Below are 26955 nucleotides of genomic sequence, written 5' to 3' on the forward strand. Positions count from 1 at the left end.
GGACCGCAGGAGGCCATCTAGTCCAACCCCCTGCTCAAAGCAGGGCCAATCCCCAATTAAATCTTCCCAGCCAGGGCTTTGTCAAGCCTGACCTTAAAAACCTCTAAGGAAAGAGATTCTACCACCTCCCTAGGTAACCCATTCCAGTGCTTCACCACCCTCCTAGTGAAAAAGGTTTTCCTAATATCCAATCTAAACCTCCCCCACTGCAACTTGAGACCATTACTCCTTGTTCTGTCATCTGCTACCACCGAGAACAATCTAGATCCATCCTCTTTGGAACCCCCTTTCAGTAGTTGAAAGCAGCTATCAAATCCCCCCTCATTCTTCTCTTCCGAAGACTAAACAGTGCCAGTTCCCTCAGCCTCTCCTCATAAAACATGTGCTCCAGCCCCCTAATCATTTTTGTTGTCCTCCGCTGGACTCTTTCCAATTTTTCCAAATCCTTCTTGTAGTGTGGGGCCCAAAACTGGACACACTACTCTGGATGAGGCTTCACCTATGCCGACTAGAGGGGAATGATCACTTCCCTCAATCAGCTGGCAATGCTCCTGCTTATACTGCCCAAAATGCCATTAGCCTTCTTGGCAACAAGGGCACACTCTTGACTCATATCCAGCTTTTCATCCACTGTAACCCCTAGGTCCTTTTCTGCAGAACTGCTGCCTAGCCACTCTGTCCCTAGTCTGTAGCAGTGCATAGGATTCTTCCGTCCTAAGCGCAGGAGTCTGTACTTGGCCTTGTTGAACCTCATCAGATTTCTTTTGGCCCAATCCTCTAATTTGTCTACGTCACTGTATCCTATCTCTACCATCCAAGATATCTACCACTCTGCCCAGGTTAGTGCCATCTGCAAACTTGCTGAGGGTGTAATCCACGCCATCCTCCAGATCATTAATGAAGATATTGAACAAAACTGGCCCCAGGACCGATGCTTGGGGCACGCCGCTTGATACCAGCTGCCAACTAGACATGGAGCCATTGATCATTACCCGTTGAGCCGGATGATCTTGCTTCTTTCCTTTTAGATGTTGAGGCCAGGTGTCCCTGCCTCTCTTTTTCATTAGCACCAGAGACTACCAGGAAGCCAAGAGAAGGAGAGTTATAAAAGTGTTCAAATCCCTGTAAAGGGACATATCTTCTCTCCATCCTTTTTGCAGTGGGAGACAGGGGAAGACTGGGTCTGACATAATACCTTGACAGGCTCCTGGATAGCCTCATTATTAAGGAGAGCTACCCTAGATGGTCCCGCCGAGACGAAAATGTCCATCAACCGTTAAGACTTTTCCTGTACCTCTTCCAGTTGGATGCCCAGAGCTGCAGCCACTCTCCTCACCAAGTCGTGATGAGCTCTGAAATCATCAGGTGGGGGATAAGCAGACTCTTATCACCACCTCATCAGGCAACAAAGAAGAGGAGGTGTGGCACAAGAGTATGGCACACAGGTCACATGCCACCCCCCGCACCCCCCCCCATTTCTGCAAGTGCAGAGCTGCCCAGCTGAAAGAGACTGCCGCCCGGCTCTGCTGACTTTGCAGCTGGACACTGCCTTCTGGGTCCTAGTGTTGTTCATGCTCCCCTTCCGTATGCTGGGAGCCATCCTATTTTCTGTACAACAGTGAGTCCCCACAGTGAGGCAGGGTGGTGGAAAGAGCCAGTGGGGAAGGAATGGGGAGGGGATGGGGAAGAGAAGGGAATAAGGGAATCAGGGACAGCAAGGGGAGCAGGATTCCAGCATAGGGCATCCAGCTGGGGCTCCCCCATTAGCAGGCCCATCGAACCCCTACCCTATTTGAGCTCCAACCACCATCACCTGGACCCGCTGGCCAAGTCCTATTGCCCCTGCAATCCCGCAACGAGCCCCTGTGCATCCAGATCTCCCAACTGAGCCGCCCTCACCCAGACTGCCCCACATTAAACCCTCTTACCCCATAACAAGCCCCTCTACACTTGGATCCTGCTAGTGTGAGCCTCTCTGTGCACACCTGGCACAGAGGGTATTTCTGGGGCAGGCCTGACCCTTGCGCTGTGTCAGGGTCGGGTACAGCCTCACCACCAAGTTCCTTGTTTTGGGGGGTGGAGGGGGAAGGCAGGTGCAGGGTGATTTCCCACCTCCATGCAACCAGTGGCCTGTGCTCCCCACTGCCATGCTGGAGCCTCCACATTTATTTATTGACAAATAAAATTTGCAGAATTTTGCAGAATTTTAAAATATTGTGCCAGAATTTTTTTTTTTGGTGCAGAATTCCCTCAGGAGTATTGGCTTAAGGATTGTTTCTGGGAGTGCCTCTCTAAGAACACTTCTGTGTCCTTGTCTCCACTCAGTGCTTTCACGGAAGATTTAAGATCTCAGTACCAAGTGTTAAACTTGCCTCTTCTTCAGTACAGGCAATGAAGATCTGCCTCTCAACTCAGTCAGAGCAGAGGGAGCACCCCTAAGAGATGAGGACATGCTTGGTATGTGCTCTGTGCAGAAGGCTCTGATGCTGGGCAAAACATACTCCATGAGCAAATACTTGAGTCAGGTTGCCCTGTCTTTCTTTGAGCAGGGTTTGAACCCCCTACAAATCTGACATTGGTCACTCACACGTACCTGTCCCAGACACTTAAGGCAACTGGGGTGCGGGTCACTCATTGGCATACACTTCTTACATGAATGACAGGACTTGAAGCCAGGAGAACAAGGCATGGGTCTGGTACTGGTACCCAAATGGGAACTGGTGAATCCATGCTACTACATAATAATCTAAATTTACTCTTGTATCTAAATTATGTATAAAACCTCTAAACTAAAACTAACACAACAGGTACTATTTACACAAAAGAGGGCAGAACTTGCAAATCCAAGGATAGCAGCTCCAACAACAGTCCTGGGCAGCAGAAAGGAACTAAAAGAGGTCAAGGGCAGCTCCACCTGTTATACTGCGTGCAGTGGTCCTAGGCAGCAGAGGGTGCTCACATGGCCCTAACAGGTACTACTGAGGGAAAAATCTTCAACAACTGTGCATGAGGCATGAACATACCTACAATGCAATGGACATGAGCAATCACTCAGAGAAGAAGCTGACGTCCTTCTGCAGGGCTCCTGATGCACCTTAGAGACATACAGTACCAATACCAAGGCTTCATCGGGCAATGACGACGATGGCCGTGGAGGTACTAAGGGAGAACATTCTCTAGGCTGCTTCTGTGGTACCAAGAGAGAGATTGTGGCTCCAGGATAGATGAGAAAAAACGAGGGCTGCAGCATCCACTGGTGGATTTGTACAGACCCTGACTAATTTGTCAGTACTGGTAGGAGAAGGGTCCCCCCCATAGATTTACTAGAGTGAGGGATCGGTGAAGTAAATCTAGATGCTAGAGGCATCCCCCATAGCATCCGATAGGATCACTGAGGGGGCTAGTATGATACCAGGCACTCCTGGCTCAAGCTTCCCAGTCTCTAGAAGTCATCTCAGAACTCCACCAACAAGCATGGGAACAAGGGCAGGAAGAAGCTCTTAGACTCTCGGTACCAAAGCACCCAAGAGCCAGCAGTCCAAGGGCAAGTGTTGGGTGGTACCAAGATTTGTCCTCTGTAACTGTGACCAAGATGTACATCCAGGGCACAATAGTGGACGTAACATGGAAGGCTTCCTAGCCACTGGCAATGTGAATTGTGAAGGAGTTGTTACCGACCCCAAAGGAATAGGGATAGGTACCAAGGAAGGCAATGCACAACTGGAGTGCTCCAGCGCCGATGATCTCAATTGCTGTACCGATCCCATAGGTGGGTCCTTGAAACAAGGGAAAAGGCAGTACCGACATGCACAGTAAGTCTCTGGCCGCGGCATTAGCCCGCGGAGTAGTTAGAACAATATAGGCTGTTGACCTGCAAAAATGAAGGATTACTTTATCATCGTCAATGAAGTTGCCAGTCTCAACAGTCCCTGAGAGGGCACTCAGGTCTGTCTGGATGAGTTGGTACCAGGGAATGGCAAACCAAGGGGAGCACTTGATCATCGGTACCAGGCCGAAGTTCTGCGGAGGAATCCCCAGCTCTGGACTTCGAAGAACCAGTACTGAATTATTCTTATGTTTCGGAGGTCAGGACCAAGGATTTCCCTACAGCCGCCTGAACACCCTATCTCCCCCTAGTGGTCAACTAGGCAGTGTTGTCAATTTAGTCATTTTCGAACCCCCGTGGCAAATTCAAACACCCCCTTTAATTTCAATTCCTGGGGAAAACATTGGTCAAGACTGTTCAGAAGCCCTAGACTTCAAAGATAATGGACCTGGTGATGGGGCTCTGCTCTGGTGGTAATGCTGGGGAAGCATTTTGAGAAGGGTTACTGAAGAGCTTCCCTTCAACGACCAAGGGCATTCCAAAGCCAGTCTCAGGGCTACCTTCACCAGGATGCAGTGGAGACACCCCCCCTCAGTTTTTGTTTTGGTCTTAAAAGCATGGTAAATGGAGCACCTGTCTCTAACATGACCCTCCTCCAAGCACTTCAGATAGCACAAATTGGGAAACTGATGGGCACAGGTTTTCTGCAGCCCATGCAAGGCTTGATCCTCAGGGACTTTGGTATAGGGTCATCCCAGTACTGGGTGGGGCCCAGAAGCCCTGCTAAGCAAACGTTAGCCTGAAAACTAAAATAATCCAAATAAAATACTAAAAAATGGATTAATGAAAGTTAGAAATTAAATATATATATATTTTTTTGCTTAAAAGAGTACCACTACGAACACTGACTCTGACCACAAACTTTTTTGTGAGAAAGAACTGAGGGTGGGGTGACTCCACCCTTTCTACCCTCACTTTCCAACACATGGAGCTTGGCAGTGGGCAGGGCCACCTCTACAGGTACCACTAAGGAAAACTCTCTTGCACCAGTGCAAAGAGGCATGCACAGACCTACACTGTAATGGATATATACAAGCACTAAAAGAAGAAACGTGCACAGATTTAATTCATGAAACCAAAATGGCTGAGAATTTAAAAATTGGATGGTAAACTGCAAAACTGAGTGATGATTCAACCTGATGATATTCTGAACATACGAGTCCTCAACCATGCTTGTAGCCGTTTCCATTACTTCATACAATCGCTATAGACATTCCAGGCTTCAGAGTGACACACCTGGTGTCTTACTTAATAGTTGCCGGACGCCCACATAGTTAGACCCTTCACCAGCCAGATTTCTGCTTTTACAATGCTCATATTGTATCAATTAGCTAAATAAAAACTGTCTAACCAAAAGTCACAATCTTCTAGAAGTGATTTGTAAACACCAAAGGGTGAACTCATTAACCAATCAGAAGTATTAATTTACCTGGGAGTGTAAAACAGAGAGAAGCCTGTAGTATTCTTTGAGTTCCTGGTGTAAGGCAGCACAAAAACTCTGAGGGGGGGGAAAAAAAATCAAATAAATGCTATTTCCATTTTCACTTTTATCTAACATTTTAAAACACGGATATTAAGATTGCGTCTTTTTTAAAAACCACAAACGTAACTAAAGTGTCTTTAAGAAAGTCAAATTAGGTATCATCCAGAAAGATTATATGAATGCACCAACTGCTGCCTGTCTCTTCAGCATGCAGCTAACCGGTATATACATTGTCAGTCAGGGAACAAGAAAATTTCTGCTGGTTGCCAACTTAATTCTACTGACAGTCTAAATTCTGACATCAATACCCTAAGTAATTGGGTTCTCAAATGGTTAAAAATAATAGGAGAAGTACAATAGCATTGTTCATATCAGTTCTATGAAGACTATAGACTTCTTGGGAGCAAGAATGGCATTTGCAGTGTTTGTACAGTGCCTAGCACAAAAGGATCTCAACTTGATTGAGACCTCTAGGCATGACCGCAATATAAACGTTAAATAATAAAAACATACAGTTAAAGACTAGTATCTAATATAAAGAAGAGGTCTGTATACATCATGACAGTACATTCTTCTGTCATGCTTTGAAAAGAATTAATATTCCCTCTTTAGGTGCTATTTAAATTAGTATTGTATATTTTGGCATTGGAACACACGATAACTGCTCGCCACTCCTCACCTGACACTGAAGAAAGGAAGACCAAGAACAATGAAAAAAGTGTAAATAGTCTGAAAGGTGTACTCCATGATGATGTGGTCAAATTTACAAAGGCCTGACCCAAAGCTCAAAGAAATCAATAGAATAATGGTTTTCAAAGTGGGGTACGCAGGCTCTCATCGGGGAATGCAAGAAAAATCCTATAATGGCAGACAATGTATTTTATTTAGTGGGAAAGCAGGATACCGGGAGGAAGCACAGGCAGGAATGTCTGTGAGGGTAGGGCTCCTGCCTCATACTGAGAATGAGGGGCGATCAGCAGGTTATCTCAAGTGCTTATATACGAATGCACAAAGCCTTGGAAACAAGCAGGGAGAACTGGAGGTCCTGGTGATGTCAAGGAATTATGACGTGATTGGAATAACAGAGACTTGGTGGGATAACTCACATGACTGGAGTACTGTCATGGATGGGTATAAACTGTTCAGGAAGGACAGGCAGGGCAGAAAAGGTGGGGGAGTAGCACTGTATGTAAGGGAGCAGTATGACTGCTCAGAGCTCCGGTACGAAACTGCAGAAAAACCTGACTGTCTCTGGATTAAGTTTACAAGTGTGAGCAACAAGAGTGATGTAGTAGTGGTGGGAGTCTGCTATAGACTACCGGACCAGGGGGATGAGGTGGATGAGGCTTTCTTCCGGCAGCTCGCAGAAGCTACTAGATCACACGCCCTGGTTCTCATGGGTGACTTTAATTTTCCTGATATCTGCTGGGAGAGCAATACAGCGGTGCATAGACAATCCAGGAAGTTTTTGGAAACCGTAGGGGACAATTTCCTGGTGCAAGTGCTAGAGGAGCCAACTAGGGGGGGAGCTTTTCTTGACCTGCTGCTCACAAACCAGGAAGAATTAGTGGGGGAAGCAAAAGTGGATGGGAATCTGGGAGGCAGTGACCATGAGTTGGTTGAGTTCAGGATCCTGACACAGGAAGAAAGGTAAGCAGCAGGATACGGACTCTGGACTTCAGGAAAGCAGACTTCGACTCTCTCAGGGAACGGATGGGTAGGATCCCCTGGGGGACTAACATGAAGGGGAAAGGAGTCCAGGAGAGCTGGCTGTATTTCAAGGAATCCCTGTTGAGGTTACAGGGACAAACCATCCCAATGAGTCGAAAGAATAGTAAATATGGCAGGCGACCAGCTTGGCTTCACGTTTAAGATCTGCTAGGATTTCACCATAAAAAAGAAGCTTACAAGAAGTGGAAGGTTGGACATATGACCAGGGAAGAGTATAAAAATATTGCTCGAGCATGTAGGAATGAAATCAGAAGGGCCAAATCACACCTGGAGCTGCAGCTAGCGAGAGATGTCAAGAGTAACAAGAAGGGTTTCTTCAGGTATGTTGGCAACAAGAAGAAAGCCAAGGAAAGTGTGGGTCCCTTAATGAATGAGGGAGGCAACCTAGTGACAGAGGATGTGGAAAAAGCTAATGTGCTCAATGCTTTTTTTGCAAAAAGAAAAGGAGTACTTGTGGCACCTTAGAGACTAACCAATTTATTTGAGCATGAGCTTTCGTGAGCTACAGCTCACTTCATCGGATGCTGTAGCTCACGAAAGCTCATGCTCAAATAAATTGGTTACTCTCTAAGGTGCCACAAATACTCCTTTTCTTTTTGCGAATACAGACTAACACGGCTGTTACTCTGAATGCTTTTTTTGCCTCTGTTTTCACGAATAAGGTCAGCTCCCAGACTGCTGCGCTGGGCATCACAACATGGGGAATAGATGGCCAGCCTTCTGTGGAGAAAGAGGTGGTTAGGGACTATTTAGAAAAGCTGGACGTGCACAAGTCCATGGGGCCAGACGAGTTGCATCTGAGAGTGCTAAAGGAATTGGTGGCTGTGATTGCAGAGCCATTGGCCATTATCTTTGAAAACTCGTGGCGAATGGGGGAAGTCCCAGATGACTGGAAAAAGGCTAATGTAGTGCCAATCTTTAAAAAAGGGAAGAAGGAGGATCCTGGGAACTACAGGCCAGTCAGCCTCACCTCAGTCCCTGGAAAAATCATGGAGCAAAGAATCAATCCTGAAGCACTTACATGAGAGGAAAGTGATCAGGAACAGTCAGCATGGATTCACCAAGGGAAGGTCATGCCTGACTAATCTAATCGCCTTCTATGATGAGATTACTGGTTCTGTGGATGAAGGGAAAGCAGTGGACATATTGTTTCTTGACTTTAGCAAAGCTTTTGACACGGTCTCCCACAGTATTCTTGTCAGCAAGTTAAGGAAACATGGGCTGGATGAATGCACTATAAGGTGGGTAGAAAGTTGGCTAGATTGTCAGGCTCAACGGGTAGTGATCAATGGCTCCATGTCTAGTTGGCAGCCGGTGTCAAGTAGAGTGCCCCAGGGGTCGGTCCTGGGGCCGGTTTTGTTCAATATCTACATAAATGATGTGGAGGATGGTGTAGATTGCACTCTCAGCAAATTTGCGGATGATACTAAACTGGGAGGAGTGGTAGATACGCTGGAGGGGAGGGATAGGATACAGAGGGACCTAGACAAATTGGAGGATTGGGCCAAAAGAAATCTGATGAGGTTCAATAAGGATAAGTGCAGGGTCCTGCACTTAGGATGGAAGAACCCACTGCACAGCTACAGACTAGGGACCGAATGGCTAGGCAGCAGTTCTGCGGAAAAGGACCTAGGGGTGACAGTGGACGAGAAGCTGGATATGAATCAGCAGTGTGCCCTTGTTGCCAAGAAGGCCAATGGCATTTTGGGATGTATAAGTAGGGGCATAGCGAGCAGATCGAGGGACGTGATCGTCCCCCTCTATTTGACATTGGTGAGGCCTCATCTGGAGTACTGTGTCCAGTTTTAGGCCCCACACTACAAGAAGGATGAGGATAAATTGGAGAGAGTCCAGCGAAGGGCAACAAAAATGATTAGGGGTCTGGAACACATGACTTATGAGGAGAGGCTGAGGGAACTGGGATTGTTTAGTCTGCAGAAGAGAAGAATGAGGGGGGATTTGATAGCTGCTTTCAACTACCTGAGAGGTGGTTCCAGAGAGGATGGTTCTAGACTATTCTCAGTGGTAGAAGAGGACAGGACAAGGAGTAATGGTCTCAAGTTGCAGTGGGGGAGGTTTAGGTTGGATATTAGGCAAAACTTTTTCACTAGGTGGGTGGTGAAACACTGGAATGCGTTACCTAGGGAGGTGGTAGAATCTCCATCCTTAGAAGTTTTTAAGGTCAGACTTGACAAAGCCCTGTCTGGGATGATTTAATTGGGGATTGGTCCTGCTTTGAGCAGGGGGTTGGACTAGATGACCTCCTGAGGTCCCTTCCAACCCTGATATTCTATGATTCTACTTAGTAAGATTTGGCAATCTAATCAAAGGTACATTATGTCCCTCTCTCAGATGGGGGTACACAGTAGACTACATTATTTGGAAAGGGCCTAAAAATTTTGAAAACCACTGCAACAGAAAGACTTTCATTGACTTAAATGAGCTTTGAGCAGTTGCAAATACAACACTCCATCAGAAGCAAAAGCATCACAGACCATTTTGTCATCTTCTTCCAAGAAGGCCTATATTGCTAGAGTATAACCAAAAAATAACTGAACTACAGTTTTGATTAAATATTTTTCTAATGGCAGTTGAAAACATTTTCCCAGACATTTTTTTATTATTATTTGGGTAGAAATAGATCTAGGCGAGGATATGAAATATTCTCCATTATCACTATTTATTAATTCTGTTAACCTGGCACAGTAGGCTAAAAAGACTAATTTAATTTTCAAAAATTGATTACCATTCTTGAACTGTGACAGAAGTGTGTGTTGCTTTTTAATCTATTTCAAGTAACAAATGACTAACACTTTATGAAATATCTAAACTACTTTGCTAATCAAAGTAAATCAGCAATTTTGATATATGCCTTCACAGATTTAACTGGAAACAGTCCAGGTTAGTAAATTTACATAAAGAAGTCTGCTACATCATATGCAGCTAAGTGAAATTTTTCTACTCCCTACCCCCTTCAGCCTAAAACCAAGTCAAGCAAATCCAAAGTAAAAAACTGGAGCTAACAGTACTCTGTAAAAGTAAACTAACTATTTGCTACCTTAGGTGTACCCCACTGAATAATTATTACTGACAGAAGGAAGAGAAATCCCAATTTTCCTTCCATAAATTTAAGTCCCTTATCAAAAGAATCATCTTCTTTCCAGATTAAGAAAAATGTGACCAGTCTAAAGGATAGGATCAAATGTCTAAAGTAAGTGAAAGTGTTCCTCTCTCCAATTTGATTTTATGAGAAAGAGAAATGCGCGACAATAAATTTATGCTAATCCAGAGAGGGGTCAAGAGTTATGTACAGATTGCTGAAGAATAAAAACTCCACGACATATAACCCTACTTTCCATTTCTTCTCACTTGTTTCTCCAGTACAATTTAGTAATCTACCAAAGCAGTGCCTATTAAACTGAAGGGCAAAGTAGGGTCTATAGTAAGATAACATTCAAAGGCACTAGTTAAATGTTACTTCTCCACATTCCTTATGTTAAACATTTCTAACTTCAATACTCAAAGCATTTACAGTCATACTGGACATCAGATTATTGTAAAAGAAATTAACTTTAATAGTTCAAATTTGCATTCAGTGCCAATTGCAATTACCTGGTAAAATAGGGTTTGGAATATAAAGTATGCAATGAAAACTGGATATTATCCTAGAAGTCTCACATGGCTAACAACACAGAAAGAAGGGGTTTCAAGGGGAAAGTAAAACTTGTGCTTAAGAGAGGGAATTTAAAATGCTTAGCACCTCAACCCTACTTTGATATTTTCTTTGAGAATGTGTGAACATGTAAGGTAATTATATTCCACTGCTGATTATCCTGGAAAAGCAGCAACAATTAAGTAGCGTAGGTGGAAAAATAAAAGGTCAATGTGCAGTGTATCTAACACGTACTGCTAGTAACTGACAGACTAGTTTCTGACCCTCATATTTCAGTCAAAAAGCTAGGTTAACAGGAACACATACAGGTGGTTTAGGTTTAAAATAAATGTGTAATTTTCTGTGTGCTCTAAATAAGGATGAGATTTTCTGAGACAGCAAATTAAAGAGGCTTTCAACTGCACAGTATATTTGCAATAGTAAGTTCTTAATGCTGAGCATGCAGCATCTGAAATTGTCAAATAAAGAAGTGTTCAAGAATGATAAAACATGATCTTTTGCCTAGTTACTGACAACTTAAGTAAATTATACAGCTTTATCTTCATACACTGGTGCCATAGAAGTCGCACAAATGCTAGTCTCAGACACAAATCATGAATGGAAAGCTATACAGATACACTTGATGGCCTATACAGCATTCTATACAGGCCTTGAAACTTGCAATTGATGTCGGAGATATAAACATTTAATTTACTCATGAATTTAAAGTCTCTTGTTTTGTGAAATGAAAAACTAAAACCAGAGACAGCGAAAATAAGCATAAGCAGGAAACTATTCTAGGAAAGAGGGTAGGAAACCTCACCTAGAAATTGAGAGTTTTTTCACATTCTCAAACACTCAAACACACACACACACACACACACACAGCCAAATAAAACATGGATGTCAGTATTAGCCTTTAGAAAACAATTCTTAATATTGTATTATATATATTTATATAAATATATATATATTTAGAATGAAAAAAAGACAGTCAGAAGGGGACAGAATAAAAACGACAGAAAAGTAGAAAGCACCATAGTGTCTCTACTGACCTCAAGAAAAATTAGACTGAAGAAAGGAGCACTTCACTTTCTTTGCAGATTAGGTAGGATCTTATGGCTAGAGGCAGGGACAACAACATTTCTGACGACTCAGAAGGGATAATATCCAGTTTTACAGAGGGAGCAAGTGAGAGGAAACGGGAATGTCTTAGCGGTAAATGTGGTTTTAGGTTTTACAGCAGCTGTGATGTTACTGCAGATTATAAATCATGGTGATGGAACCTATAAAAACAAAAATTGACATTCTTTTGATGTTGCATTCAGAAGAGATGGCAGCAGATAACTGGTGATTTGCATTTAGCCTCAGTAGTGCAGTATTTTATTTATCATTAATGATCATCATCTATCAGCTAGTCAAGTGTTCCCTTACACATTTTTCACGGGGGAACTACAAAAGTAAAGCAGAATCTTTCTCCTAACAATGCAATTGGGCACACTTTAATTAGCTCAGAAATGTCACTATGCCATTCCTGGATTTTTTTTTTTTTAAATATAAAAGTAAACTTTAAAAAAATTAAATTTAAGTCTATGGAGGAGGCACTCCCAACTAGGGATAGAAGGGCAAGACAGCTCCATAGGACTCGCAAGAATGAACCCTATTATGATTCAGCTGAGAGTTCCTTTACCCTACACCCAGACTTTGGCTCATCGCCAACAATGACAGTTCACACAGGAGTAAGTCAAATGATATGGAACGACTCCAAGTTATGAATTCTCCAGAGTCTCCCCACCATTCCCACATTGTATTTCTAGATCCAGCAGTTCCTAAAGGGAATGAAACCAAAGTATTGTAACCGAGCCAACATACCTGACCTACAAGCCCAAAGGCACGATCCAAGCTCCTCTGGTCTGTGTATCTTCTTATTTTATTGTGTAGCCATCCTAACTCTGCGAGTCTGCTTGTAGTGTCTCTGAGCGATTTGGACAGGCTGACCTACAAAGTTAGCAAAACAAGAAAAGCTCATTAAGTCTGGATTAAAAAAAACAAAACCAAACCCTCCCTATTTCCCCAAGTATATCTTTGCTCAGCAGAGAGCAAATTCATACAGTGAATGTCATTCATCCTATACCCTGAAGAAGGGATTCTGCGAGGGGAAGAAAAAAATGTGAAGACTATCACAATGTACACATACAAGGTGGCAGCATTAAGGGTGAACAAGCAATGTTAAGCCTTTGGCCTTCAGAATGCTTGACTTTGAAACCTCAATGTTCTTTTAACATAGGTTTAATGAATATTCCTACTTTTTAAAAATGCAAAGCAGAAAACACACAGAAATTGCATCATGTGGAACTATAGAGAATCCCAGGTAGGTGAGCAGCAGAGTTGCAACTTTCAGATCCACAAACCTCTAGTACTTGAATTAATGAAGTAAATAGTACACTATTATCCTCTCTGTGGACCAGCCACTAGAAACAGATAAGATACACACTTTGCATTTACTAGACAGCAGAGACTCAGGAATCAAGAGCTCAATTCCAAGTCCTGGATAGGGAGTGTGTTCTTAGTGGTTACAGACCCTTCTACTCCGGTCTTATAGCATAAACCTCCCTAGCTTGTCCCTTTCTGTCTGGCTCAGTCTTCTCCTATTTATCGTTATCCCCTTTCACCTCCTCCACTAACCTGCCTCTGTCCCATCCAGGTACTCGCCTTTCTGTATTTGTCAGGCTGCTTCCTCCTCCACATTATCTAGGTACCAACAGAAGGAGCAAAGAGCACAGGAGAGATGGCTTTGTTATCAGTTTTGCTGCTCTGTGCCACAGCAGCTGGGATGAGCAACTGCTGGAAAAGTCCTGGTCAGTCCTGGGCTAGAACATGCTCAGTGCAGACAAAAATCTTTGGAGAATTTAGCTGCCAAATGCTAACGAGTCTCTGAGCATTTGCACATGGCCATTCAGAGGCTTATAACTCAGGCAGATCTGGTGCATTTTCATGGAAACAGCAAAAGGCATCTGACTTTAGAGCCCCTGCCCTGCCAAATTTCAAACCCTGCTTCTAGGCTGAGAGGTGCTACAGCCTCTTTGTGAAACCATGGTAAGACTAACATTGACAAAACACAGTATTTTCCTCTCTGCTCTCATAAATGGCTGAACAGTTTTTGTAGAAAAACACATTAAAAAAAAAAAAAGATTCGGCCTGAGACAAAAACCCAGCATGGAAAATTTCAGCCCAAATGGCTGTAGTTTGGCAAAGTTACAAGTAACAGAGCAGGGTTTTATCCTGGAAATTGTTTACAATAAGTAGAGCTGGCAGCTTCACCCATAACTTTAGCACAACAGATGACAAGAGCAACACATTTAGAATTCCACAAGCAAGAGCACTTAGTAAGGAGTGACTGCTCCTCATGACCCTCAGTATGAGAGGAAAGAGCAAAAACAGCTTAGTGAGATTATATCCACGCCAACTAAGTCAAGTTGGGGACTCCACAAGCTCACTAACTGCTGAATGTAACCAACTGGCTTAACAATATTCATATGGATATCTGACCTGTCTATATACGTTCTAGAGTTCTGGAAGTGTGTTTTTACTCTGAAAAGTTACCATGTACAAAAGGCACTTTCTTACTAAATAAATCTGCTCCTGTGTATTTGGATGGGTTTCAGAGTAACAGCCGTGTTAGTCTGTATTTGCAAAAAGAATAGGAGTACTTGTGGCACCTTAGAGACTAACCAATTTATTCGAGCATAAGCTTTTGTGAGCTATAGCTCACTTCATCAGATGCATCCGATGAAGTGAGCTGTAGCTCACGAAAGCTTATGCTCGAATAAATTGGTTAGTCTCTAAGGTGCCACAAGTACTCCTATTCTTTTTGTGTATTCGGAGGCATACCTGCTCCCCTCATGGGCAAATGTAAGTTTTGACAACTTTTTAATTTGATTGGTAATGCACATCCAACACAACTACAAGCAAGGGAATTGGATTCCATTCTTTCTTGTACATTAAAACTGCTTACTAATTTTATCACTGAGGGCAAAAGCCAAAGACATTGGGGCTGCACAGATGTAACTGAAGGCACAATTCACTATGCAGAACTTTTATTACTGGCACTGATGCATACGAAGGGAAGAACCCAGTTTCACTCTCAGAGCAGTTTGTAATTTTTAGGAAGAAAGGACTGGGGGAGATTTTAGGCTCTGTATTCTGCAAAGGCAGAAGGAAAGCTTTATAAAAGCAAGCTGCTAAGAGAGATTTACCTGGATATGAAAAATCTCCCCAATTATTGTTTGGATAGCTGACCATCTCATGAAAGGGCAGTTTATGAATTCCACCATGTGCAGACCCCCAACCAAAAGAACAAAAAGCCCAACACACACACAAAACTGGACCAGATTGTCATTTATGTTATGGCCACTCTACACAGTTTTGGCAACATGAAGTCGCCTGAAAGTAATTTTCACCCTCTATAAGGCTAAGTTACACTGCCAGAGCAGCGAAGAGTGCATGAGAATCAAACCTATTATTCTTCATTTGAATAAACACTTAAAGGCAGTTGAAGGACTGTCACTGTACTCATGCTATAGGCAGCATCCACCAGCTAAAAACTGTAGAAGGGGTTAAGAAAAGCATTTAGACGCACCCAGGGGTCCACTGCTCCCCCCCACACCCCTATCATTTTTCTGGCTCCTTGCCCCCACAATACAAGCATACTCTAGTCTCCTTACAGCCTCAAAAATGTTGATCCTTCATCTCTCTGGCCACTCCAAGCTTGGGTCCATCTTTAGTCTTCATTTCTAAACTCACTGGATGCACCATTTACAATCATTGCCTTGTGGTCCTCTCCTCCAGCTCCACCACAGATCACCCCCAGCCCATATCTGGCTTCCACTCTGCTTCACTGAAACTGCTGTCACCAGACTCTCAGGGCCACTATTCCATCCCATTTCTCCTTGACTTTTCTGCTGCTTTTAATACAGTTATACTCTCCTTTCATGGCATCTTGTCCCCAGCAACTCTGACCTCTCCTGGTTCTCCTCTTACTTCTTTGGAGATTCAGTGTATTTTAAATGGGTAATCCTACTATATTCCTGCTTTCCTAAAGTTCGGTTTATGACCTGTCATAAATATAAAGGGAAGGGTAAACCCCTTTGAAATCCCTCCTGGCCAGGGGAAAGCTCCTCTCACCTGTAAAGGGTTAAGAAGCTAAAGGTAACCTCGCTGGCACCTGACCAAAATGACCAATGAGGAGACAAGATACTTTCAAAAGCTGGGAGGAGGGAGAGAAACAAAGAGTCTGTGTCTGTCTGTAGTCGTCTTGGCCAGGGACAGAACAGGAATGGAGTCTTAGAACTTTTAGTAAGTAATCTAGCTAGGTATGTGTTAGATTATGATTTCTTTAAATGGCTGAGAAAAGAATTGTGCTGAATAGAATAACTATTTCTGTCTGTGTATCTTTTTTGTAACTTAAGGTTTTGCCTAGAGGGGTTCTCTATGTTTTTGAATCTAATTACCCTGTAAGATATCTACCATCCTGATTTTACAGGGGGGGATTTCTTTATTTCTATTTACTTCTATTTTTTATTAAAAGTCTTCTTGTAAAACACTGAATGCTTTTTCATTGTTCTCAGATCCAAGGGTTTGGGTCTGTGGTCACCTATGCAAATTGGTGAGGCTTTTTATCCAACATTTCCCAGGAAAGGGGGGGTGCAAGTGTTGGGAGGATTGTTCATTGTTCTTAAGATCCAAAGGTCTGGGTCTGTAGTCACCTAGGCAAATTGGTGAGGCTTTTTACCAAACCTTGTCCAGGAAGTGGGGTGCAAGGTTTTGGGAAGTATTTTGGGGGGAAGGACGCGTCCAAACAGCTCTTCCCCAGTAACCAGTATTAGTTTGGTGGTGGTAGCGGCCAGTCCAAGGATAACGGATGTAATATTTTGTACCTTGGGGAAGTTTTGACCTAAGCTGGTAAAGATAAGCTTAGGAGGTTTTTCATGCAGGTCCCCACATCTGTACCCTAGAGTTCAGAGTGGGGGAGGAACTGTGACATGGTGGCACAGTGGTGGGATTAACCTGAAATCATTTTGAGATCCAGTTGAGATTTTTTGAACTAGAAATACAGATTTTAAAAAGGAATTTTTAGGAAGTCCAGAAAGCAGCTTTGAAACTGAAAGCAGCTTGGTTTCTCTCTGCTTTGTGGCCAAGCAGAGACAAAAGGGGATTATCTTGTGAATTGCAGGTTTTCTTTGCCTGGAGGCAGGGTACTTAACTCCTGCAGGGAAATTCACAGTCTTCCAACCCAGAGGTTTTTTTTTCTTTTCTTCCTCAAAGTAAATAGAGGGTGTGTGCTCTACCCATTTGCCTGGAGACAAAAGTGGCAGGGTTTTTTTTAGGATTTTGATTTTTTTTTTTGTTTTACAAGGAGCACAGGTTTGAAAAGAAATTTTTTTTTCTTTGGGCTGGGTAAGCAGGTTTCCAAGTAGTTGGAGGTTTTTTGCTTTAATTTGGGCCCAGAGCAGAGACAAGGGAATTGTCTTTTTCTGTAGGCTGACAATCACTATCAGAGAATAGGTATTCTATTCCAGCACAGCAAAATTTTACAGCCAAGTTTTGTTTGTTTATTTCTAAACCTCGGGTGTAAAGTTAGTTAAAAACAGAGAGGTTAGAATGGCCAAATCCTCGGCTCGACTACAGATGGAATTAGCCAAATTTCAGGCTGAGGAAAAACAAAGGGAACATGAAAGACAGATAGAACTCATGCGGCTGGAGAAGGAGGTACAGGAGGCTGCCCACAAGAGGGAAATGGAGGCAAGGAAGCATGTGGAGGAGATGGAGAGGATAAAGGCCCAGCAGAATATACCAACAAACCCTAGCAATCCTTCTCCAGGTACCACTTCCCATCCCAGAAAGTTCCCCACCTACAAGGCAGGTGATGATACTGAGGCCTTCTTAGAAAACTTCGAAAGGGCCTGCCTTGGGTACAACATCTCTACTGACCAATACATGGTAGAGCTGAGGCCGCAGCTCAGTGGACCCTTAGCTGAGGTGGCAGCTGAAATGCCTAAAGAACATATGAACAAGTATGAACTGTTTAAATCCAAGGCGAGAGTCAGAATGGGGATAACACCCGAGCAGTCTCGTCGGAGGTTCCGAGCCCTAAGGTGGAAACCAGACATGTCATTTACCCGACATGCCTACCACATTGTGAAACATTGGGATGCCTGGATATCAGGAGCAAGTGTTGAATCTCCAGTAAATTTGCCCTTCCTAATGCAAATGGAACAATTCTTAGAGGGTGTTCCTGAGGAAATAGAAAGATACATCCTAGATGGGAAACCCAAAACTGTAATCGAGGCAGGAGAGATTGGAGCCAGATGGGTGGAGGTGGCAGAGAAGAAGAAAACTGGTCGCAGTTGGAGCTGAGACCAGAAGGGACCACCCCAGACCATACCCTATTACCGGGGGCCGCCCAAAGCCCCACCTACCTCCCAAAGAACCCTCCAGACCCCTTATCGTCCCACCACCCCATTCTCCAGCAACCCACCTCGCCCCGGTGACCCGTCAGCTGGACGATGTTTTAAATGTAACGAGCTGGGGCATGTAAAGGCCAACTGCCCCAAGAACCCCAACAGATTACAGTTCATTGCACCGGAATCACACCAGAGGTCCACAGGCCCAGATACCTCCCAGATACCCTTGGAGCGGAGGGAAACTGTGAGTGTGGGCGGGAAGAAGGTCACCGCGTGGAGGGACACCGGAGCACAAGTGTCAGCTATCCATGCTTCCTTAGTGGACCCCAATTTAATCAACCCAGAGATCCAAGTGACGATTCAACCCTTCAAGTCCAACTCTTTCAATTTGCCTACAGCCAAGTTGCCTGTCCAGTACAAGGGCTGGTCAGGAATGTGGACTTTTGCAGTCTATGATGATTATCCCATCCCCATGCTGTTGGGGGAAGACTTGGCCAATCACGTGACGCAGGCCAAGAGGGTGGGAACGGTCACCCGCAGCCAGGCTAAACAAGCCGTGAGGCCTAGCTCTGTTCCGGAAACTTCTATCAGGGCCCGGTCAGAGGTGATGGACCCGGACCCCAGGCCAATGTCTGCAACAGCAGTAGTGGATCCAGTCCCAGAGACCCAGACGGAACCAGTCCCAGAACCGGAACCAGCCAAACAACCAACACCAGACCCCGTGCCAGCACTGAATCCAGTACTTGCAAGCTCAACACCAGAGGGCCCCACCGAACCTGAACTGGCAGCAGCCGATAACCCTACACAAGAGGCTCAGCCGGAGCCTGAATCCCAACATAGTGCACCAGCGGAGAGCGGTTCACAGTCAACAGAAACAGCTCCATCCCCTATATCGCTTCCAGAGGGACCAAGCCTATGTCCCCAATCCAATGAGGAACTGATGTCTCCAGCATCAAGGGAACAGTTCCAGACCGAACAGGAAGCAGATGAAAGCCTCCAGAGAGCGTGGACGGCGGCACGGAGCAACCCACCGCCTCTCAGCTCTTCTAATCGATCCAGGTTTGTTGTAGAAAGAGGACTTTTATACAAGAAAACTCTTTCTGGGGGACACCAGGAAGACTGGCATCCTCAGAGACAGTTGGTAGTTCCAACTAAATACCGGGCCAAGCTCTTGAGCTTAGCCCATGATCACCCTAGTGGCCATGCTGGGGTGAACAGGACCAAAGACCGTTTGGGGGGGGTCATTCCACTGGGAGGGAATGGGCAAGGATGTTTCTACCTATGTCCAGTCTTGTGAGGTGTGCCAAAGAGTGGGAAAACCCCAAGACCAGGTCAAAGCTCCTCTCCAGCCACTCCCCATCATTGAAGTTCCATTTCAGCGAGTAGCTGTGGATATTCTGGGTCCTTTTCCGAAAAAGACACCCAGAGGAAAGCAGTACATACTGACTTTCATGGATTTTGCCACCCGATGGCCGGAAGCAGTAGCTCTAAGCAACACCAGGGCTAAAAGTGTGTGCCAGGCACTAGCAGACATTTTTGCCAGGGTAGGTTGGCCCTCCGACATCCTCACAGATGCAGGGACTAATTTCCTGGCAGGAACTATGAAAAACCTTTGGGAAGCTCATGGGGTAAATCACTTGGTTGCCACTCCTTACCATCATCAAACAAATGGCATGGTGGAGAAGTTTAATGGAACTTTGGGGGCCATGATACGTAAATTCGTAAATGAGCACTCCAATGATTGGGACCTAGTATTGCAGCAGTTGCTCTTTGCCTACAGAGCTGTACCACATCTCAGTTTAGGGTTTTCCCCATTTGAACTTGTATATGGCTGTGAGGTTAAGGGGCCATTGCAGTTGGTGAAGCAGCAATGGGAGGGATTTACACCTTCTCCAGGAGCTAATATTCTGGACTTTGTAACCAACCTACAAAACACCCTCCGAACCTCTTTAGCCCTTGCTAAAGAAAACTTACAGGATGCTCAAAAAGAGCAAAAAGCCTGGTATGATAAACATGCCAGAGAGCGTTCCTTCAAAGTAGGAGACCAGGTCATGGTCTTAAGGGCGCTCCAGGCCCATAAAATGGAAGCATCGTGGGAAGGGCCATTCACGGTCCAGGAGCGCCTGGGAGCTGTTAATTATCTCATAGCATTCCCCACCTCCAACCGGAAGCCTAAGGTGTACCATATTAATCATGTCACGGTTCCTCCCCCACTCTGAACTCTAGGGTACAGATGTGGGGACCTGCATGAAAAACCTCCCAAGCTTATCTTTACCAGCTTAGGTCAAAACTTCCCCAAGGCACAAAATATTACATCCGTTATCCTTGGACTGGCCGCTACCACCACCAAACTAATACTGGTTACTGGGGAAGAGCTGTTTGGACGCGTCCTTCCCCCCAAAATACTTCCCAAAACCTTGCACCCCACTTCCTGGACAAGGTTTGGTAAAAAGCCTCACCAATTTGCCTAGGTGACTACAGACCCAGACCCTTGGATCTTAAGAACAATGAACAATCCTCCCAACACTTGCACCCCCCCTTTCCTGGGAAATGTTGGATAAAAAGCCTCACCAATTTGCATAGGTGACCACAGACCCAAACCCTTGGATCTGAGAACAATGAAAAAGCATTCAGTGTTTTACAAGAAGACTTTTAATAAAAAATAGAAGTAAATAGAAATAAAGAAATCCCCCCTGTAAAATCAGGATGGTAGATATCTTACAGGGTAATTAGATTCAAAAACATAGAGAACCCCTCTAGGCAAAACCTTAAGTTACAAAAAAGATACACAGACAGAAATAGTTATTCTATTCAGCACAATTCTTTTCTCAGCCATTTAAAGAAATCATAATCTAACACATACCTAGCTAGATTACTTACTAAAAGTTCTAAGACTCCATTCCTGTTCTGTCCCTGGCCAAGACGACTACAGACAGACACAGACCCTTTGTTTCTCTCCCTCCTCCCAGCTTTTGAAAGTATCTTGTCTCCTCATTGGTCATTTTGGTCAGGTGCCAGCGAGGTTACCTTTAGCTTCTTAACCCTTTACAGGTGAGAGGAGCTTTCCCCTGGCCAGGAGGGATTTCAAAGGGGTTTACCCTTCCCTTTATATTTATGACATGGCCCCTCCTCCTCCTCCTCCTCTTTTACTTAGATGAGCTCATCATATCACATAGATTCAACTACTGTCTTTAGAGTGGCAACTTACAGAATAGCCTTTCCACTCCTGACCGTTCCCACATCTCAGCCTACCTAGAGCCTGTTTGGATAGATCACCAGTAACAGGGATCAAACGTGAACTCTTTAGACCCATACCTACCCCATCTCTATCTTCTAACACTGCTGACAATACCACTATACCTGACTCCCCAGCACATGAATCTGATTCCTATCTCTTGAGCCTCACCATCATGGCCATGTCCATATCTTGCCATTTCTCCCATAACACTTAAGATTTGATTTTTTCCTTTCTATACACACAGCTAGAAATCTTGTCGAGGCCCTCATTTCCTTAGGTGAGCGGCAGACACCACCAATTTGGTTGACGTAATGCACCCTCTCTACACATGCACATCATACATAAATTTGAAAGCTTATTATGTCTACCTTAAGATGAAGTATGATGTGGTGCTGTCAAGTAGTGCTGATACCATAAAAATAGGGATAAAAAATAACATCAACACTTTCAAATGACCATGGTGAAATATGTGCATTAATTTGTTAGTTTAATGACTATTTATAATTTGGAGAGACCAAATTAGATTTTTGACCTCAAAGCATAACAACAATCTTATTAAATTTGCACAAGTATCATTCAAATATAATAGCACTGGTGACATTTCTAGTCAACATTATCATCATCATCTTGTTAATCATTATGATCTCTGCCAAGACTACAAGGGTTATCACAGTCTTCATTGCCTTGGCATGAACATGGTTCTGTACAGGGAAGATTGTGACATAGTTGATTGTGCAACAAACTCTACAGGTACAAACCCGAATAAGTTTTGTAGAAGCTCGGGTGCCATTGGGCCCTTGAAATATAGAAGTAGTTCATCATCCACATTTTTCTATTTATTTTGCAATGGTGATCCAGTATCTGGCGAGAAGACATCCAAATCTTTGTTTGCAAAGATGCCTCTTTTGACATGCTCTTCAAAACTGTCTCACATGGTGGGAGTTTGGCCAGTGACTTGTCCTTTTTGATAGCTACATTCAGACACAAGCAATTGAAGTCTCTGAGCGTCCTTTTCTTTCTTGGCCTGGTCATACAGCACTGCTACCAACTTTCTTGCTGCAGAAATTGGGCCTTGTCCGTCATTCATTCCCAGTTTAGCAAGATCTCTTAAGCAGAAAGCTCCTTATGTTTGTGTTTAATGTTGTCAAATCCCCCTCCCTGCCCCAAACCAAATAAGGAAGACAGAGTCACACCCTGTTAATGCATGTACAGGGGAAAGTATCTTGCACAAGACAGGAGTGAGTGTGTCACAGATTGCATGCACAGGTATAAAGTAATACTTGTCAGTTGTACTGACAGGTCAGGTGTCTGAAAGTAGTGAACAGCAAGGACCAAAATATCTGTATCAGGTGACCTACCTAATTACTATGGTTCCTTTCACACCAATAGATAAAAAGCCCTATTGGCACAAGCAGCATGCAGAAGCACGCTGGTGTCTGTTTCCTCTTGAGCAATGTACAAGCCCTGGGCTTCTTCAACATTTCTACTGGTGATGGACTTTGTTGCTTCACCATTGGAAAAGCCTCCAGCAAGGAGGAGCGTTTTTGCTGGGTGTGCTCCTACACACAGGTGCATTTTGAACAATATATTCAGAGGAATGTTACAAGTGACTGCTTGCTGGATGCCACATTTAGAAACTTCTTCCATGGAGGCACAGGGCTTCCAGGAATCTCCTGGTATTTCTTGCATCCAACTTTAGACTCTGTCTAGCACTGTCGGTCTTACCTGCAGTTCACAGTTACTGTTCCCATATCTGTCAAAGACTTAGATTACAGAATTAGCTTTGTCAATCCTTTTAGGACCTGCCTCAATTACTCAGCAGCCGATCAATCAATTTTGTGGAATTTGTCTCCAGCCATCATTTGTATGACTGCCATGGCATGTGATGTACACTATGGTTTCTTTGTTGCATGCTCTTAGCTCATACATTCTTTCAGCTTGAGCTTCCAGCTAATACCTTAATTCAGCTTTGTCTGCTCTTCTCATTCATCAGCATGGAAGAGGAACATAGGCAGAGGTCCTAATAGGTGACAATAACAGTTGCCATTGAAACATCATCTCTGCTTCTTGATGAGGAAAGGGCTCTGCAAAAAACAAACTTCTGGACTGATGGCTGCTGTGACTGTTCATCACTTACCAGACTTAAATTTGGTTGTCTTAGTTATGTTTTGTTGCCAGACTTCTCGACTGGGCTGAAGAAGCTACGTGTCCCATCAGAATCAAGAGCACTTCTCACAAATCTGTTTGTTCTTCATCAACATCTGCTATTTTCACAAGAGACTCTTGTACATCTGATGCTACATGCAGCTTAGTAGATATGTTGATAAGCATCTCTGGATGTGATTCATGGTTACATGACTTTGCCATATTGTTGGTGATGTGATTGGTAAGAGCTGTAACATGCTCTTCATCCCTCTTCAGTGTAGAGGCAAAGACTTGTTGGGGACTGTCTCTTCACTATTTCTTGTTACTTCACTTCTTTCTGTCTTAGCTTTTGCATATCCACTCAGGACATGTCTTGTGAGGGTCCACCTGACAAAGGCTGGCTTCCTTCCTGTCAGTCCTACAATCCCATTACTGCCCTTTGAGTCTTTGATGACACTCAACTGTTCCCACATCACTCCAAATTCCATTAAAAGAATGAGGAGTCTGGTGAACAGCAAATTCCCCAGGTTCAAAGGCACTGTGTACTTAGAACGAGATTTAACACATCAAGAATATAGACGGGTTTCCATCTGGCATAGCTGGGCCTGTTAGCAGTAAAAAAAAAAAAAAAAAAAAAAAAAAAAGCATGGAAGTATGACATATTATGTGTGTAGATGAAGTTTCCAACCATCCTCTCACTCTGCATAGACCATTTAGAAGCAGTATCTCCATAACCTGGAGAAAGCAATCCCAGAACTTGAACGTAGTAGATTAGGCATATCCCTATGTCTGAAATTCCTCCAGTAGTAGAAGCAGCATATGCTGAATTACAGCATCATCAATCTCTTTAATGACTTGTTGTAAGGAGGACTCAATGCCTTCAGACTCGGCACATGTTGTGAGTGGTCAGCCAACATTTGCCAGACAAAATGCTAGAAATACAGGAGTAACTCCTCTCTAGTCACACCATTTAAAAAGTGAACAACATTTCAGAGCACTCAGGTCCTCAAATGCTAAAGTCAGCCAATATAAAAGCATGGCTGAATTGCTTACCACCAAACATTTGATTTGCAGTACAAGCCGCATACACATCAGAAACAAGCAGTCCTGCATCTCCCCAAAAATGCAATAAAAAAAGCACAGGCTGTGAAAAACTACTCAGGCAAATCACATTGGTACCAAGCTCATTTGGGAGAGCCCATTTCACTTGTTGAGCAACAGCATATGGCTGCTGCTCCATGGTCTGAATGGCATGATGCTGTTGTAGAGCTGATGAGATTGCCTTACATTGGTTAATGACTTTGTACATATCAGCTGGTCTGGCATCCACAATAAGTGCACATGCAACTTTTGTGTAGGTGCACTTAGTTGCAAGCTTATGGCTGAAATCAGTCCAGACTGGAATCACCTGAGCATGAACAATGTCAACCTCAGCAGTCATAAAAGACAACAGAAGAGATTTCAAACAGCAGTCGTTTGTAGGTGACAAGAGTTTATTTTCTCAAGTACTTTTTCCATGGTGAGACAGTTCTGGACATGTTCTAGGTTTTTCAAATGCTGCACACTGCACAAGAGACTCATTGCCTGGAGAGAGTAAGTGACTTTTCTCTCCAACACTTCAGTGATATTTCTGGTCATGCTGGACTATCTGCAGCCTGTTCTTGAAATACCACTCTAGCCTTTCATTGGAAAGTATTCTTTCCATCAATGGCCTCTACGCTGATGTCTATCAAAATCTCATCCATGAAGGAGATGATAATCTGTTAAATACTATGCACTCCGCAACTAAGAGGCATCTTCTTTGAATGTCTTCGGAACTGTTGGCTGAATTATGTGTCTCAATCAACCAACCAAAAGAGACACTTCTGTTCCAACTGGGGCACAAAAGCAGATGACCTCTGACAACTACAATGACCTAGCTTTGAATAATATTCTGAGGCATTCATTTTGGCTATTTCAGACACAAGGATTGAAATGGCATTATACAAAGCTACCTGTTCATTTAAAAGCTGTTCATCAGGCTCACTCGCCAGAAGAACATCTACAAACGATCTCAATGACTTAAGTTCCTGTTTCAGATTACTAGCAGCTTGACTAAAGTCAGCTAGTGTTATTGATCAGTATAGAATAAGGATAGACTTGTTTTGTCCATGCTATTCATGGCATGAAGTTTCAGAAGTTGCATTTTTCTAATCTTGCCTGTAATTTGCTACTGAAATAGCTTGCAGGATCTACATCTAAGAGAAATAGGGATTTATATCTTTGTAGGAGCTTGGAAAGGAGAAGAGCCTTCTTGCTTTACATAAGATCATTGTCTATCTCTTCAATCAGCTGATAAAATGCAATGTCATAAGGTGATTATTGTTGCAGTATAACTAGATGGCTTTGCTTTAAGATTCATTTTACTCAAGTAGGAAGAAAAAGGCATGTTGAGTGATAAACTGCATCCTTAGCAATCAAGTCTTACATAGATATTCCATGAAAAGTCATCTCCTCTTCGAAGTGATGCCTCCCTTAGTTTGGTTGCTCTCTCATATATTTCTATTTTATGATGTTTCTTGTCCATATTGTGTGCTTTGCCTCAGGCCAACAATGCAACAGGAGCAAATGCTGGAGGGTGTGCTTGCTCTGGTGGCTATAGAAGCAGATGAATATGATGCTCTCTGATCGGATTCAGAGTCTATTTTCTTTCCTGGGTTCAGTACAACTCTGACATGTACCAAATTCTACTTGCTTATGTATTTCTGAAAGCAAACCCTATGAAGGCGTATAGGTAGCACATCATCTAAACTAGAAAACTCATCCAGTAGCTGCCAACAGAATTCATCTCTCCTGGCTTCTGCTGCCAGCACCAAGAATTCTGTACAGCACTGGTGGATTTTGACAATTTTACATTCTTTTGATTTTCTTGACAAATAACATTTTTCGAAGTTTGTGGAGAGTCTTTTTCTATTTGATGTAAGCTTTAAGAGCCTTGCATTCGCCATATCTTCATATACTGTAACATCCCTGTAGAGGTAAAATTCCCAAAGGATTAGCATTACCACCACCACTTTTCATTTTGTACAAGTATACAAATATATGCTAAATTAGATATAAACTAGATCTGTTAGTATCAAAATGGCCATTTTTGTTTGGTGAGCACTTTGAAGTCCAATATGAAGCTGTGTATTGTCATCTCTAAATTAACACTGATCTGTGCATAAGTGTCACTGGATTAAAAACCTAGTTTTCAGAATTATTTCAAAGGCTAGTACTGCATGCACAGGCAATGACAAATTAAAGCCATCTGTCAGGCACACTGGATGCTACATTGTATGTACAACGGTTTACAAATGGAGAAGCATTACATTAGGA

General features: G+C 43.5%; 1 protein-coding gene across 4 annotated transcripts in view; it reads right to left on the bottom strand.

Annotated features, from left to right (window-relative positions):
* The window catches only part of TUBGCP3 (tubulin gamma complex component 3), a 152498-nt gene that overhangs the window by 96612 nt on the left and 28931 nt on the right, over positions 1 to 26955 (bottom strand). For all 4 annotated transcript variants that reach the window (XM_073350050.2, XM_073350029.2, XM_073350040.2 and 1 more), the window contains exons 8-9: positions 12625 to 12750; positions 5316 to 5384 (exon numbers count right to left, since the gene is read on the bottom strand). In XM_073350050.2, coding sequence (XP_073206151.1) covers positions 5316 to 5384; positions 12625 to 12750 — 195 coding nt within the window. The remainder of the gene's footprint in view (positions 1 to 5315; positions 5385 to 12624; positions 12751 to 26955) is intronic.

The sequence above is a fragment of the Lepidochelys kempii genome, chromosome 1 (genome assembly GCF_965140285.1).
Source record: "Lepidochelys kempii isolate rLepKem1 chromosome 1, rLepKem1.hap1, whole genome shotgun sequence".
In the NCBI taxonomy this organism is placed as follows: domain Eukaryota; kingdom Metazoa; phylum Chordata; order Testudines; family Cheloniidae; genus Lepidochelys; species Lepidochelys kempii.